Source organism: Sylvia atricapilla, chromosome 8 (assembly GCF_009819655.1).
Source record: "Sylvia atricapilla isolate bSylAtr1 chromosome 8, bSylAtr1.pri, whole genome shotgun sequence".
Classification (NCBI taxonomy): Eukaryota; Metazoa; Chordata; class Aves; order Passeriformes; family Sylviidae; genus Sylvia; species Sylvia atricapilla.
Genome location: NC_089147.1, coordinates 4,971,732 through 4,988,711, shown reverse-complemented (window position 1 = coordinate 4,988,711; position 16,980 = coordinate 4,971,732). Strand labels below are relative to the sequence as shown.

At 43.3% G+C, this 16,980-nt stretch overlaps 1 protein-coding gene across 1 annotated transcript in view; it reads right to left on the bottom strand.

Moving 5' to 3' along the window:
• Positions 1–16,980, bottom strand: part of FGFR2 (fibroblast growth factor receptor 2) — a 78,780-nt gene that overhangs the window by 27,516 nt on the left and 34,284 nt on the right. The window contains 4 exon segments of the mRNA XM_066323476.1: positions 2,275–2,326; positions 2,329–2,343; positions 2,346–2,378; positions 2,381–2,461. Of these exon segments, the coding sequence (XP_066179573.1) occupies positions 2,275–2,326; positions 2,329–2,343; positions 2,346–2,378; positions 2,381–2,461 (181 nt within the window).

The window sequence follows — 16,980 nt, the reverse complement described above, 5'->3', positions numbered from 1 at the left end:
TTTATAACAAGAGAAAGTGGAAAGAAAAAGTAAGAGAAAACAAAGTAGGACAGAATGTGGGATCCTTCACATGTAGATACCTGTTTTCAGAGGGCAAGAATTTACCATAAAAGCATACTCTTTTAACTGATTTTTAAAAAGGGGTGAATTCTGCTCCAAAAGACAACTTAGTAGCTGTCCTAGACTGTGTATGATCCTTGCATCACCCCCACTGCACTAAATTTTCGAAGTAGCAACATACTACTGTACATTGTGAAGAGTTGCCAAATCTTGTTTAAAATCTCAAATCTGGAATTATTTTGGTGTTTGCTTAGAAGCACAGTTGGAAAGTATCCCAACTCTTGCTCAAAATCAGAGATCTGTTCAGTTGTGGCTCTCACAACTCACAAATGGGAGAGAAAAGACTTCCAAGGTTTGAGAACAGGTGAGTGGAAATAAAATATATTTTTCCTGTATCTTAAAGACTGAGGGAAAGAAAGCTCTGCAAGTTTTGGGTTTTTATTGGTCACCTTCCAGACTTGTTGTCTTGACACTGTGCACCAATCCAAGTATCAGTGATTATCCAAATTCACACAAATGGAGCAAATCTTAGGCCTGGAAGTTCCCAGCTGCCCCAGGATGAGCACATCAGGGCATCAGCATCAAGCTCTCAGTGATGGAAGTTTAGAGAAATTAATTTCTGCTACTTTTGATCTCTGTTCCATTCAAAAATGTTACTCTTGAAACACATCAATTAGGCAATAAATACCTTTTTATTGGACCATTCTGATGTAAATTTAGTTGTGGGCTGTACTCACACAGTTGCCTGTCTTTATTGTTACTGCTGAGTAAAACCCAGTCAGTAATGGGTGAGTAAGACCTGCAAAAACCCTTCCATCTGCACAGTCACAGGCAAGGGTGGGAAGTTTGAAGTGACTAAACTGACCTATTATGCTCCAGTGGGTTATTTATGTGAACAGGTCATAATATACACACACCTATGTGTATACATAAATACACACTACTAGGGTGTAATTACATGAGTTTCCTCTGTGTGAACTGCAGAGTATGCAGAATTAACAACAAAACTGGACACACACACAGACCCAAGACATCAAAAAGAGAATAAAGATCAGCATCAGAAACAAAGCAGTGCTCTGGTACACAGAGAATATTGTGGAATTTTTCCATGGCTGCTAGTGTAACACCAGCTGCATCACCAAAGGAGGATTACACAAATACACCAAGGCCAGAGAGTATCCTACAAGCTGCCTGCAGTCTCCCAACGCACCATTTTTTTTCCAGCTTGCTTTAAAAACGTTGTACCTGTAGGCTTGGCAGAACAGAGAGCCAGGCAGACTGGTTGGCCTCCCCTATATAATTGGAGACCTTACAAATATATTCTCCAGCGTCCGCCTCTGTCACATTGAACAGTGTCAGCACTTCAGCATTGGAATTATTTATCCCGAGTGCTAGAATAGACACAATAACACAGGAGAACAACGTCACTGCTGCCCAGAATGGACACCAATCTGTCTATGGTCCCACCACCAACATGTCACCAGAATATTCCACATCAGCCTCTAAACTTGAAGGTTTGGGGTTGGAATATTGCTGGGTTTGGGGGTTTTTTTTTCTGTCTCCTTTTGTTGTTGTTGTTTGTTTTCTTACATCTGAAGCATCGCACGAGGAGGTTAGAAAACAGCAGCATGGAGGGGGAAAAAGAAATCCACCTAGGCAGGTACTGCATGGGACAAGCAGGTACAGATCTGTCTGTCCTGCCTGTCAGAGTTAGGCAATTTTGGTTTCCCTGGTCAGGCTTGCTCCAAACCAGCAGGAATGACAGTACCAATACACTGCTCCGAACCAGACATCTCTGCAGGCTCAGCATCAGACAGCCCAGTCCTTCAGCAAGCTTTTAGCTGCAGCTGCATGTTACTTTGAAATCAAAGAGGCTGAAGAAACATGAAAGAAATGGAGTAGATTGTCCCAGGTATGTTTTGGATGCTTTCTGCCCATACAAAAATGTCAGTGATGTCCTTTAGAAGGATTTCAATTTTTTTTCGAACGAGTCACGCCTGAAAACATTGAGATCTAACGGACTTTTTGTGGAGAACAAAAAGGAGCAAAACAATGTCTATAAGTTAGCATTCAGACAAGCAAACACTATCTATTTGTAACATAAACATCTCCACTTTCAAAAGAAGCCCAGAACTCGAGCTCCTCAGATTCACACCAAACAAACGCCGCGACTCTAAAGAAGGCATCACCATGCTGGCATCTGCGGGGCCTCACTTTAACACCTGCAGGTAGGGCAGCCCATCTGGCCCGTATTTACTGCCATTCTCTCCACGTGCTTGATCCCTGGATGTGGGGCGGGGCATCGCTGTAGACCTTGAGACAAACTCGACATCTCCCCCGCACCACGGCGGAGGCGTTGGCGGGAGCCCAGCCTGCAGGATGGGCCGGTGAGGGGAGCGCTCTGCCCCGCCACGGGACAGGGGGGAAGGAGGGAGAGAGAGAAATAAAGATGCATAAATAAGCAGGGCTGCCAAGAAAACTGTAAGGGAGCCCCAGCCAAGAAGCCCTGTAAGCCTGTTGGCTGACTCCTCCGAAGAACGCCGCAGCCAAAGCGCGTAACAAAACCCCGGTTCAAAGGAGATGGCTTGAGTGCTACACTTGTAATTTAAAGGATAGACATTTTTTGGGGGGAAAACTCTGCTTAAACACTTTACTCATTTGTTTAACTCACCCTAATTAGGTAAAATATCTCCTTTTGTTTTGTTTTTTTTTTTAAGCTATGGTAATAAAGTTACCTCTGAGTTCTCAAACATCTTGATTCAACTAGGCCTCCACACATTAAGAAGAAATATTATTGATTAATTTTAAAAACGCGTTAAAATAAACCAAAGGGAGTTTCCCAAAAGTAGCAGCAGAAGCCTCAGAGTGCAGGATGCACAAAGCAGTCAGCTCAACTTCCTAAAATGCTCTCATCAATGCCACCACCACTGCTGCTCCCTACCTCACCCAGACACAGCAGCAGAACACTGCTTCATTCTTATTGTCACCAAGACACAGGGAAATACAGAATTCTCTGGAAAAATGAAGTGTGTTTAATGTGAGCCAATTCAGCTTCTAACCCATGCCCATACATAAGCATTTCTCAGATGTTTTCAGTCAGCCTCTCAAGGGGAGCAGCTGAGGGAATTTGGGTTGTTTAGCCTGGAGAAAAGGAGGTTCAGGAGGACCTTCTCACTCTCTACAGCTCCTGACAGGAGGTTTTAGCCAGGTGGGAGTCAGGCTCTTCTCACAGGTGACAAGTGACAGGAGGAGAGGAAATGGCCTCAGGTTGTGCCAGGGGAGGTTTAGATGGATATCAGGGAAATTCCCTCACCAAAAGGGTTGCCCAGTTTTGGAACGGGCTGCCCAGAGAGGGCATCTGAAAGTCATGTGTGTAGCGTGACATCGGGGGACGTGGTTTAGTGGTGGCCTTTAGTGGTGGGTTAACGGTTGGACTCAATGATTTTAGAGGACTTCTCCAGCCTAAACAATTCCATGAATCAGAAGCGAAATGCTCACTGCCCATCCCCAGCCTCAGCTCCCTGTCCTCTCCTGCTCCAGGAATTCTTTCAAAGATAAGTAAAAAATAGCAGACCTAAATATTTATTTTTAGAGGCTACATACTGTAAAAGCTCTGACATTACGAGCCAAATCAGCTGAATTTCAAACCAAGCGTTCCTTCGTAAACATACTGGGCTCCAATAAATTGTTTCACAAGCAAACATTGTGAGTATAATAGCAAATAATGATGCCATTGAACAATGGGATCTTTTAGACAGTCCAATATATTTGGCATGCAGCAAACATCTACTGGGATTTATTCACTGAGGCTATGCTGGCAGCACACTACAAAGCAGCAGTCTTATTTTACTTGTGGCAAAAGTGCATTTGCATTGCAGTGTACTAAATTATTCCACGGTTATTGGGTGCCATTTTCGAAGATCTAGGAACAGTTTCATATTTTTAATTTGTAATTGCATTAGAACATATAAATTATTATTTTACAGTTCTGGAGAGAACTTTTCCTTTCTCACCTTATACTAAATAAGCTCTAATTCATCTCCCTCATGTCCTTCATTTGGGTACAAAAACAGCAAGCAAAATCTCTCTCTAATAGAAACCTTACACCATCTTCCAAAACTTATTACAGCTGCCTTCGGTATAAAATGAAAACCTTAGAGAATGTTATTTAACATGTTTTTAGAAGTCAGTAGGCCTCATGTTTCATTTCTCCCATCAGGGTTTGATTCCTTTGTGACCTTATGCTCTGCCCTTTACAAACCAGAGAATGAGGCCTGAAACTCTTGGAAAAGTTCCTACTATGCCAGCATCCACACATGAGATGTGTTTAGTTTATCCCAATAGCCATCACGTTTATCTTCATTGATGACTGTCAAGCATTTCCTCTAACAAAGAAGAGGAGGCAAAGCAAAGCAGTAAAAGCAGAGTTCTCACATTCTTGGTCCCCAATTTCATTTTAAAAAAAAATTCAAGTGTGTGCATATGTATGGGTGTCCATGCATGGCTGTTTGTGACATTTCTTCTCTAAAGGCACATGTTGTAAAAATAAACTTTGGTTGCCCTCCACGCATGGATCAGTGTTCACACCCACTGCCCCACTTCAGCAGAGGGGACTCCTGTGCCCATACAGGCAAACAGCGCAGGAGAACAAAACCCATCACCATCCAAATCTAGCAGGCTTTGTGGCAAACCTGGGTCCAAAGAAACACAGAATACACTCAGGATTGGGGAAAAAAACTACAAAGAAACTTCCACTAATTACCAATGACCAAGCTTAATTTTGCACAGCGCATTTTCTTGAAATACTAATTTGGTATTAGTTAATTATCCAAAAATATCCTGAAGTTCTCCTATTTCTTCTGTGAACCCACACACATCTAAGGGCTCTGTTAAGCACAGGTACTGTCAAAGCCATATTCATAAATCTCACCATCACTATTCAGCATTTAAAAATACAAGTTGTACATTTGTAAGCAGATATCATCACTCAAACAACTAGCTGCACCAATATTAGATGGGAACAGCATGTTCCTCTGTACTGAACACCAGCAAAAAGTCAAAGCTGCCTTTGGAAAAAATCTTCCAAGGGCGTGGTGAAAGTGATTTTATCATTACCTAATGATTATAATCAGGATCATCACTAAAACATAGTGACCATATACATCTCTAGTTATTTAACAATAATTTCATACAAAACAAGCTGGCAACAAATCTCATAGCTCTGGAGCCTGATTTCACTATTCCTCTTGTTCATTAATATTGAAGAACCACCTTGAGAAATAAATCTTTGCTGCCTGAACACTGAAATTTCAGCGTTACAATCTCACTGCTGACACAGTTTGTTATAAAATCAAGTCAAAACCATATGCTATAATACAGAAAATCAGCCCCAACATGCCTCGTGCTGGATCCCACCATAAGAGACAGACACCAGCTTGCAGCTTAGATACAAAACCAACATCCTCCCCATCTGAGGAATCAGTTATCTACAAAAGACAGAGTCAAAATGATTGCTCACGTGAGGAATTATCAGATTCAAGGCCACAACCACCTAAATTTTACACCACCATAAAAGTGCCCAGGGCTTGAGCATTTCTGCTCACTTATCTGCAGACAGAGTGGCTATCTGAAGGGATGACTGACAAAGAAGCCTTGCCCAAAAGGCTTAGAGTAAACTATCATTTAGCCTGTTAATGTAAACTTGAAAATAACCTCCCTCCAAGAGATAAAACTACAAAGAATCCAGGAAAGCTGAAGAATTCCAAATTCCAAAAAAAAACCTGGCACAATGGAAGGAGCTCCCCAGAGAGTTCCAAGCACTGCAGGACCCCTAGAGATGGTGGGAGCCTGGAAATGACTACTGGAGCCTACACACACCCCAAAGAATCCCGAGAAGTAGCTCTTCAAGGAAGTTAAGCCCCTGAAGAGATGATTCCTACAAAAGGGCCCTCATCACTTTCCCCATCCTTGGCTTTATTTCCAGGTGTTTTTGCTGGCCAAGGGCAAGGAGAGAGGAGAGAAGATGAGAGATGCAACCCTACAAGTGAAGATGATGGGGAGTGGAGGTGGGTGACAGGAGCCAAACCCCAATTCCCACAGCCAGGGGAGACCCCAAGAAGACACCACCCCATCCCTCCAGCCCTGGAGCAGGATGGAACAGCCACAGGAAGGGAGGCTGCTCGTCCAAGCAGCACAGGGGAGACGTGGGGCAGGAATTGCTGCTGCCAGGGGCCAGTGGGAGGGATTGTGGCTGAGAGAGTGGCACTGCTGCCACCAGAGATCCTTGGCAGGGGGAGCAGACAATAACCCCGGAAAGGGGAGCTCCATGACCCCCAGCCAGGCCAAGTCTCCTTAGCAACCTGGCTGTGCCAGGGGCTGAGAAGAGCTCTGGGAATTGTCTCTCAAGCTTCCTTGTCACCCTAGCACAGATAGTTCAGGACCTTTCACAGGAGCTAAAAGCCAGAACCAAAGCTCATTGAAGTCAGGGGGAAAACTCACATGGAATTCAATGGGCTTTGCATAAGGCATCCGATTCATTGAGGAAAAAAGGAGAAAACGAAAACTATTTTATTTTCTGCTTTTGAATGTGCTTGTTTCCTCTCCTTGCAAATGTGTGATTCAAGTGTGGGCTAGAAAAATAAAAGCTTAATAGCAAATGCAAGACCAAGCACCAAGCCTGAGTTCTGGGACAATGGAGGGATCCTCAATTAAGGGGGAAAGAGAGGGAGGGGGAAATTACCTAATTTTTAGTTAGACACATTTATCAGAGCCTTTGATTGCAGTTTTGACATGCTACTGAATTCTAAGGACTCATCTTGATGGCTGCCACTGAGCAGCTACAGAGGGATCCCTCAAATGATGTCTCTCTGAGCACCAGGTCTGGATCAATAGTCCCTGGTAGAGGCTCTGTGCATTCAGCCATCACTAAATGAGAAATGAAGTAGTTCCAGCTGTCACTGTATTGACTGAAAGCACAGACCTGCCATACCCTCTCTTCTTCCCTTGCCCTGCTCAGCACAGCACCCTCAGCTCTAGTTGCTTATTTTGCCTGACTCCAAGACTGGGAAATATCAGCAGCAGCCTGGACCCTGCTTGGAGAAAACACTTCCACTCCCAACCACCTTCCTTCAGATGCTGCAATCTGTTGCTTTGAAAGATACTAATTATGCTGTAAATTATGGGTCCCAAAAGCATCCTGCAGCACTTTAGGCCAGACTGTAATCACAGCCTTTTGCATTGGCTTTGCCTTCACATTGTAAACTTGCAAGATTGACTTGCAAGCCTTAAAAAAAAAATTAACCACAGCCTCTATCGCAGGCTGGACTGAAACATCCCTCCCCTGTGTTTCATCCTCACCAATGAGCAGCACTTTCCCACCATTTTCAGTCAGCTACCTAACCCAGGAGATCTCAGAAGGTTGCTGGGGTCTGGGAGCAGCACCTCCCAGAAACCTCCCAGGTGAAGCTTCAGCTTCCCACAGTGCACCCCACAACATCCTCAAAGAAACCTGACTTCTGTCAGACACAGTCAGAGAGAACAACTCCCCATCTGTGCAAACCACTCTGTCTCTGTGCTCCTTTTTGACATCCCTGCTCAGACTGTACATGGAGGTACTATTATTGCTGGCTCTGATGCTGGTTTTGGTGATGTGGGTACAGGATTGGAGCATTTACTAAAGCCAAGGGGACAGCCACAGGAATATTAGTGCCTAATCAGCATCTATTTGGGCTAAATATCAACCATTACAAGATTATAAAGGCTCAAAGATTACAAGATTATAAGAGATTATAAGATCATTAAAACCCCTACTGTTCAGTGAGTTCAGGTTTCTATGCTGTGCTGGCTGACTGCAAAGGAACCAGTTTGCAAGAAGAAAAACACAAGGGTCACCATCCTTCATGAAAGATCCCACCCTACACTAACTGCACATCCATTCATAAGCACTCAGAGGCTGGATTAATATTGTTTTCTGACTAGAGAGCCTTTCTGAGGTGAGCTCCAGGAGCAGCTCCAGCATGAGGAATCGCACCTTGGGTTTCTCTGTAAAGCCAGAATTGTCTGGGTTCATACAAAGGACCCCCTTTGGAGCTACACTTGCACCCCACACCTCTATGTGCAGTGGTGCAGAGGGGTCCAACCAAAGAGATGCCAGCCTCTAGAGAATTTCCTCCTCCAAGGTAGCTCTCTGCTCATGGGCCAAGCCAAACCTTGGCTTCCTCTCCCCAGCACAAAGCCACTACTTAGGGGAACCTGTGCTCTCTGAAACCCTGAAAGCAGAACCCTCCTAGCTCCACCCTTGCTCCCTGGCGTGGAGGAGCTGCTGGCTGCTCATTCAGAAGATCAGAAAGAGCCAAGCAGGTGTAGGCAGAACACCTCTCCTAATTAATGTCACGTGGCAGACGTCCCTGACGCAGGAGCTGAGCAGCCTCCAGCAGCTGCACGTCAGTTCGGGTTTCTCTCTGCACAAGATGAAGCACTGCATGTTGTTTATGGCCAATTCAGAAGTGCTGCTGAACTGTCATGTTCTGTTTGAACAGACACACACACACAAACCCTCCAATCATCACTTCCTGGGTAATTTACACATGCCAAGGTAGAGCCACAGCAAGTCAGGGGCGATGCTCTCCTCCCTAAACCCTGCAAAATCACAAGATGCTTGAAGCTTGGAAGGATTAACATCACTGTCATAAAACAGTAAGAGATAAAGACCATCCCTGGCAAGAACACTTGATAAAGAAGAGGAGCCTCTCAGGCAGGCTTGCAGAACAGCTTATGGATCAGCCCAGCATTAGCAGTACTGATGATATCACACCTCACAGAACTTTGGCATCTTTTAACCAGTAGGTATTAGCCAACAAATGGTTCACGCTGCTCCACGTTCCAGTACAGCAGGAATCTCCATTCCTACTGGCCCAACACGACTTGAGGAAATCATTTTGGTGGCCAAAACTCACAGGGGCATCACTGCAGCTGGAGCTCCAGTGAGCCTGGCACAGGAACCTGGGGCCAACCTCCAGCACCATTATCTAAGCTCCCTCTGTCCTTCATTTAGAAGCCTTCTGCACAAATCTGAGACACTTCTTGCTGCTGTTGAGTCTCTCACTCCATCCTTGCCAACAACTGGGCCTCTCCACCCAGCTCTGCTCTGGTTTTTGGGCACTCAGCACAGAACCAGGCTCCACATATCCCTGCTGTCACTGAATACTTTCACAAGAAGTCAAACACTTGAACACTGTTAAAGAATTTTAATGCTAAGATTAAAGTTCTGTCACATATATCAAAGCAGACCCATTTGTTACCCACAGCAAAGCCTCTGCCACTCCATCCAACCTCCTTGTGACACTCAAGCCCCTTCTACTCACCAAGGCCAGCCAAGAAAATGCAGTGCATTTTAAAAAGCTTTACAGAAGTTAAGCAGGTGTACTCAAACTCTTTGTCCTTGGCTTCAACCCACCTTCACCTCTAATTTTAAGTAATGTTTCCCAAGCAGGTAAAGCTCCCACTGATGTTATCCCATCTGTCTCTTTGGAAAGCTCCACAGCAGAGCTTCAGCTCTCTGTCCTATCTGCATTTTAGCTTAAAATCCATCTCTGCACACCTTTACAGCAGAAGTGCATCTGCACACTCTTCCTCACAGGGCAGCAAGATGGGGAAAAGACAGCAAGCAAGATTGACCTATTTGGCTTGATACAAAGCCCATTGATGTCAATGAAAACAACACCTCAAAAATAAAAATCAGAATCGGAACTAGTTAAAAGCAATCCTTTCAAATCACACACATATCTGAGGGTTAAGGGAGACAGGAACATCCAGCAAGCCTGAGGCTAAGGCAGGAAACATGAATGCTCTTGTTTTAAAACATGGAATTATCAACAGGGTTTTAAGACCAGTTTGTCCTTAAAGGCAAAGCCCCATTGTCAGGCTGACAGCGTGGGTTTCCATCAGCCCCAAGGAGCAAAAAAAGTCGTAGCAGCAAGAGTTGTACAGCACTAATCTTGGAGCTCCCTTGGCAGTGTCCCCTTTCATAGTGCATGCATAAGCAAATGCTTCATACAGGTCTGAACAAAGGGCAGAGAGGCCTTATTTTAGTGTGAAAAAAAAATATGGGAAACAGAACAATGAGAGGCTACAATTTTCATTGATATTCTTTTCAGTGTACCCTAAAAGAAAAAGCTACGAGAGAATATGAAAAACAGCTTGTGACTTCGTCACAGACAAGTGTAAAATTTTATTGTTCTGGCTGTTCCCAGAGACTGCATTAATTTTTACACCCAGAGATATCATCCTTTGTAACTGTGCACAGCTCCCAGCACTCAGCTGCTGTATAATAACCAGAGACAATGCTGGGTCCAGCATCACTGCAATGGGCTCTCCAGCAGGCTCTGCCAAAGGTTTACTGCATGCCTGGCAAACAGCATCCCTCCCACAGGGATGATGTCCTCTCCCAGCTGCAGTGGCTTCAACTCCCCAGTGCACCCAGTGATGCCATAAAGCACACGGGGGGGGGAGTTATTATTTCTGCTGGTATTGTGACCCAACTACATATTTCTCATCAGCCAAATTTCCTTTCCTGAAAACAGCTCTGCCTTTAAAGTAAAATGGAAAAGATTATGTAAAGCTTTAAAAGCACTCCTTTGCACTTCTTACACTTCTCCCCCTTTTTCTTACACAGCACACTTGCTCTATTGAGCAATGCAGGTGTGAAATTATTGGGAGCATTGCAGGATTGCCCCTTCCCCAGCTCCCTGCCAGGCACAGCCAACCAGCAGCTGACTGACCATACTGACTGTGCAGGTCTCAGGGCAGAAAAGAAGCTCCAGCACCCAGAATTTCAGTGCTGGACAGTCCTGGCTCAGCCTCATGATAAATCAAGGGACTTCACTCAGCCCTTTGGGCTTCCTTTCCCTGGTGATGAAGTTTGGAGACATCCCTCCATCAGCACCACATCCTCTTCTGCAACACCAAACCCACTGTTCTGAAGCTGGGACCAGTTGCTGAAGAAGACGTTCAGGAGAAGACTCCGATTATACACATTTGTCATTGGATTTCCATTAATTTGGGTAAATCCAAGTGAATTTCCCAAGATGCACCAGCATTCACAGGCTGGACACACACTTGGTGCTCCAGAAATACAAAGTTGATTGTTAACTTTCTACAGCTCTTGTCCTGGTTCTGGCTGGGGTAGGTACTTTTCTTCCTAGCACTGGTAACAGTGCCCTGTGTGGATTAGGGATGAGAATAATGTTGAGAACTCACTGATGTTTGGTTGTTGCTGAGCAGCTCTCACACTCAGTCAAGGACCTGCCACCTCCCTCCTGCTGCCCTGCCAGGGGGGACACTGGGGGACACAAGGACCTGGGGGGGACACAGCCAGGACAGATAAAGAGATATTCCAGACCAAATACTCAGTGTATAAATTGTGGGGAGAGCTGGCCAGGAGCCACTCAAGAACTGGCTGAGAACCAGTCAGCCAGTGGTGAGCAACAGTTTGTCATTTACATCACTTGACGTTCTTGAGTTTTATTTCTTATTTTCTTTTTCATTATTACCATTATACTTAAATATTAAACTGCACTTATCTCAACCCAAGAGTCCTCAGTTCTGCCCTTCTGATTCTCTCCCCCATCCCACAGTGAGAGCAGCAAGAGCTGTGTGGGCTTGGCTCCCTGTTGGGGATAATCCACAACATTCCTGCACCCCCATTTTCCTGCCTTTCAGCATAAATGGACAGCAGAGACAGGAGCACCAGCAACAACAGGTGCCAGAGCTGCTTTCTGAGAAAATGTCACTGAAAAGCAGTTGGGGCAATAAAACCCATTTGCTGGGATATTCACTCAAATACAGACATAGGTGTGTGCTCACAAACACCCCAGGGTGCACAAATATCAAAGCAAACCAACTGCTGCAATGAAATGATGTTGCACATGATCCAGTTGAATAGCACAAACAGTGCTGCAGGTACAAACACTAATAAATGCATGGAGATTAATTTATAAATGCAGAATACACAAGATACCTGATGCTTTGATCACCTCATTTGTGATGGTGATTAAAAACCCCCTAAAAGTAGATGTAATTTTAGACTTCTATAAGCATCTTGTAAAAAAGATAAATTACTTTATTCCAATTAATACACTGTCATGTTGGGTTCTTCCCTTTGCTAAAGTTCTGACAGTATCAGTGGTTTACTTCCATGAGAAGTTAAAAATTTCAGCTTATTCCTGCTACCTTTCAAAGAGCAATCTGAAAACAATAAACTCAGTTTATTTTTGCATACTGAATTTACAGAGCAGTTCAATATTCCAAAGTGTTTACCAAACTCTGATTTTTAATGTGCCTTTTTACGTTTAAATGGAACAACAGCTGTGGAAGCTGCACCACGGGAACAGTAGCAATCCAAAGATGACATAATGGCTTAAAATCCTCAAAAACTGTAAATCACAGCCACCTCTGGATGTCAGGTCACACAGCGGTCTGCAGAGCAGAGAGAGAAGTGGAGACCAGCACTAAGGTTCTAGGTGTGACCTTTTTCTTTATTAGACCCAGAATTTTACATTTTACTGATTTGTCCATGCATTTCTACTGCCAGATTCCTCACCATTTCATCTTTCTCGCCCTGGTAACACCCCTTAATTTTTTTTTTCTATTGAATTGTAAATCTTGTGTTTGTTTTCAATATGTCATCATCCAACCTGTATCACAGTTCATTTGCAACTTTTCTATATTTATAATAATTTTTTTAGGTCGGGGTTTTTTTTGTATTTTTATGAGATAGCTTTACCAATTTACTGCCAATTACACTGCCATTTTTTCACTAATAAAACTGAGAGAAAAGGCTGGATCAGGTCAGAAAGCTCCTCTTATCAGGCACAGATATGGCTTTCAGACACATGCCAATTGCACATTAACAAGGCAACAGTCTTGTGTTTGCATCTTCAGACAACTCCTGCAAATTCCTACTTGCACTTCCACAAGTAGGATACAGCACAAATTAGAAGGCATGATTAAAAATGATAATAACAGAGCTGAAACAATATCCTGTTCATCACTCATCAAAAGAAAGAGAAATAACTGCCTTGGGGCTGTAATAAGACAGAAAGTGGGACAGGGAGACCAGTCCTCCCCAGCAGACTCTGCAGGAAGCGTTCCAAACATGACAAATTCACTGTTCACCCAGCAGATGAAGTAATGACACCAGTATTTGTCCATAAAATGTAATTTAGCCAGACTACTCCAATGAAATCAGAAGCTTTAATGCTATAAAACTACAGGGTTGGAATATTTTTTTTTACCTTATTAAGGAAGGAGGGGGGGAAACCCATAAGCTTTCATTTTCCCTGAGCTGAACCATCACAGTGTGGGCTTTGTTTTCAGGAGCAAACCACACAGCCCCCAGCACTAAACAATTTGTGTAATTCCTCCTGCGATGCACACACCTTGCCAAAATCCCGGTGCCAGGTGTAAAGTCCACACTCTGGGCTTATCAGCACATTAAATAAAAGCATCTTCCCTCTCAGCTTAACCTGAGGGCAGGCATCAGCCTGGATTCCTTCGTGCTTTTCTGTCCCTGCCTCATCTTGCCCCAGCCTGGAGTGCCAAGGTGAAGACATCAAGCCAAAGCTTGTCCTTGTCAAGAGCCAGTCAACAACTACAGGAATATCTGCCAGAAATGCAAGTTAGGCTTGGTTGTAATACCTGCCCCCCTAACTCCTGCCAGACATTAATGATGCAACACCCAAGGCATGTTATTGAGTTTTGGTGTCTGTTCCTTTTTCGTATGTAACCCAAATCCTAAAACAACTCTTTGGAAATTAAGGGAAGAAATATACTTGAGTCAAACTAATTCTGAACTTGATTTCAACAAGCCTCGGCAAAAAAAGCAAACAAACAATCCATATGTTTTTATGAATTTGGGAATGACCAAATGGAAACGTATCTTTTAAAAAAAAATAATATGTGCTCATGACATGTTTGCAGCTAGAGACTGTGAGAGCAACATGAAAGTCCCAAAATAAAACTTGACTAGAAATAAAAGCAGAAGTTTTTCCTTCTGTCTAAATGAAGGGAAACATAAACATTGGAGTACCAATAGCAAAATGTCGATTCCATTTTAATAAGATTTTTAACAGCATGCTGTAAAAAAAACAAGAATAAATTTATCCTATAGCACTCTAAAAGTGTTTTTCTGCATGGCCATCAGTAAAATCACTCATAAATGAGATTTCTGAGGCACAAGTTTTAAACTGAGAGTCATTTAAAATGTTTTCTGGATGAGAAGTTACTCTCACACTGATTTTATATGAAATATGAATTACTGTTAAGGGACAGCTGCATGGTGCTCTGCCACCCCTGGAGCTCACTCCTCAGCAAAGAGAGCCAAAGGTATGGCTATCAGGCAAATTAGGGACTGCTCAAAGTGCTGCTAACCTGGCTGCAAAAGCGCTTCTTTTGGGGGAAAAAATGTATTTGTGATATATTCATTGTTACAGCAAACAGCAGGGTCCTCATATATCCTTTGCAGAGATGTTGTGCTAAAGCAGCTGCTTATAAACCTCAGTAAAATGAGGTAATGTGGCAAACTTCACCTGAAACCAAACCATCTTTTGTCTCCCTGGATGACAACATTAACTAGGGCAGAAACAGCTACCTGGCCCAGGACTGCTCAAAGAGTAACCTTTTTTTTTTTTTTGTCCTTTTGCCGTTAAAACCCAAATTCAATTAGTTCCTCCATGCTCAAACAGAACTGCTGCTGCTGAAATTGTACTCCAGCAATAATTGCCATCCAAGAGTGATCTAATTATATACAAGTCTCAGTGGCTGCATTCCCACGTTGCTTCCTACAACCCGGATTCACTACAATGCAGCTCCAGTGAAAAACCACATCGTTTTCATTCCTTCTCCCTTAAGATTGCACGACTTTATATACCTTTAATGAGAAGAGAGTTAGTCTATTAGTAAGCTTAACATAAAAACCCAAGTTTCTACCTACTGTTAATACAAAGGAGGAGAAAAGGCACTTTAGCTGCATGTAAAAAAAAAACCAGCTGATGGGCTAAACTATACAAGGGAAAGAACATTCTTTTAATTAAGGTACTGGATTAGGATTCAAAGACCAGCTTTGCTTCTTGGCTCTGTCACCAGCTTCCTGTGTGACCCAGGGCAAGAAATTTCATCACTCCACAGCTCGGGTTTTCATCTCTAAAATGGACAGTGACATTTCCCTCTCCCAGCCTTGCTGTATTTCTGTTGTAAGCAATTACTGTGTGCTGGCATGTTGCCCTGGACAATAAGTATCCGATATTAATTGAAGCCTCTGGGTCCTACTCTAATAAAAGCTAAAATCGACTCGTCTCCCTTTCACAGCATCCTGGTGGAGTTTTGTATCACCACCATTTGCCATTACTGCAGCCTAACATATCTGAGTCCCTGAGCAAAGCCCTGCTGCAATCCCCACTTGGAAATAAATGGAGAAGGAAGGAAAAGGCTATTGATTGGGGTATCCCAAACATTCAGGGAATAACTTTGTCCTGGCCAGCTTGAATGGGCCATTCCCTGCTCACACAGTCACTGTGCACAAGGATCCTGTGCAACAGAGAGGCTGCCAGTGACTTGCTGCTTTTTTCATCTGTATTTTCTACTCCCACTGTAAAATAAAAAAAATCAGTGCAGGGGTTTTGCCAGGTCTGTAAATTTGAACAAGACCATCTGAGCTGACTCTTAAGAGTTCTTGCAAGTAATTACAAGGTAAAAATGAGAATACTTCACACCTACATTCTGACTGAAAATTTCTCAGCCCTGCTGGCTCCAGGCTTTTTAATTGTCAAAAGAGTTCAAGGTTTGGAAAGTTATTGGCATATTCCTAACCAGCATTGTGTCACTATTTGGCACGATTTCTGCTGGGATACCTCCCAACTCTGTGACATAATCAGAGGGTTCTCTACATTACACCATATAGTCAGATGCTCATGTTAGTGTAATATGTTACCATGTTTAATACCATTTGCTATTACTTACACTTAATCAGCTCTGGAACCAGTTAAAGCATATAGGAAAAGTAATTTCAGAGGCTTTCAACTGACAGTTTTCTACACAGAACTCGACCTAAAATTACGACCTGAAGTTTGTAAGATGCGGTCTACGTACGCAATTGCCTCTAAACAAACATTCATAACTCTCCACAACCCTGTGGGAACAGAAAATTCATATGAAAACAGAAAAAAAAAGGCATAAAGTTAACTCTGTAGAACTGTCTCAGCTAGAAAAACTGTCAGAGTTTCCCCTTCTGGCCAGCCTTAATTTACTGCTTCAGCAATTTTATGCTCCACAATTACTGCAAGCCTCCAGCCACACAGGAATGGTTGAGCACTCCAACATCAACCCCCCTTTAGGTTAAAATCCCAGTCTCTTGAGAGATTCACACTAAACTCAACCCAAGGTGCACATTCACATGCACAGGTTTTCAGACAGGCTCACAATTATACCCTTGAACTCATCAAATGAAATGGGAAAAAAAAAGTGGTAATATTATTAATTTGCAGGATTCCAAAATGCAGGTTTTAACTTGCAAAAGTAATTTTTGGACTTCTGGTTTCATTTCTTACAGGACACAAGCAGGGTCCTCTGGGTGCCATCAGCTGGGTAGCCAGCACCCCAAACCTCTCATCACTTTTGAAAACCCCATTATTTACTTTCCTGCCTCTCTATAGGAAAGGACTAGACATTTAAATAAATGACATAATCCTTACTACCATTCCATTCATTCATGCAGGTCACTATAATTTACTGCCAGGAAAAATAAACTCCTGCAAAATATTCCTCAATGCAAGACATTCAAAAGCCTCAAAGCAGGAGAGGAGGTGAGAGGGCTTCTGACAAATATTTGCTCAAGTGACCGCATCATCCATGAATACATTTGCTAGG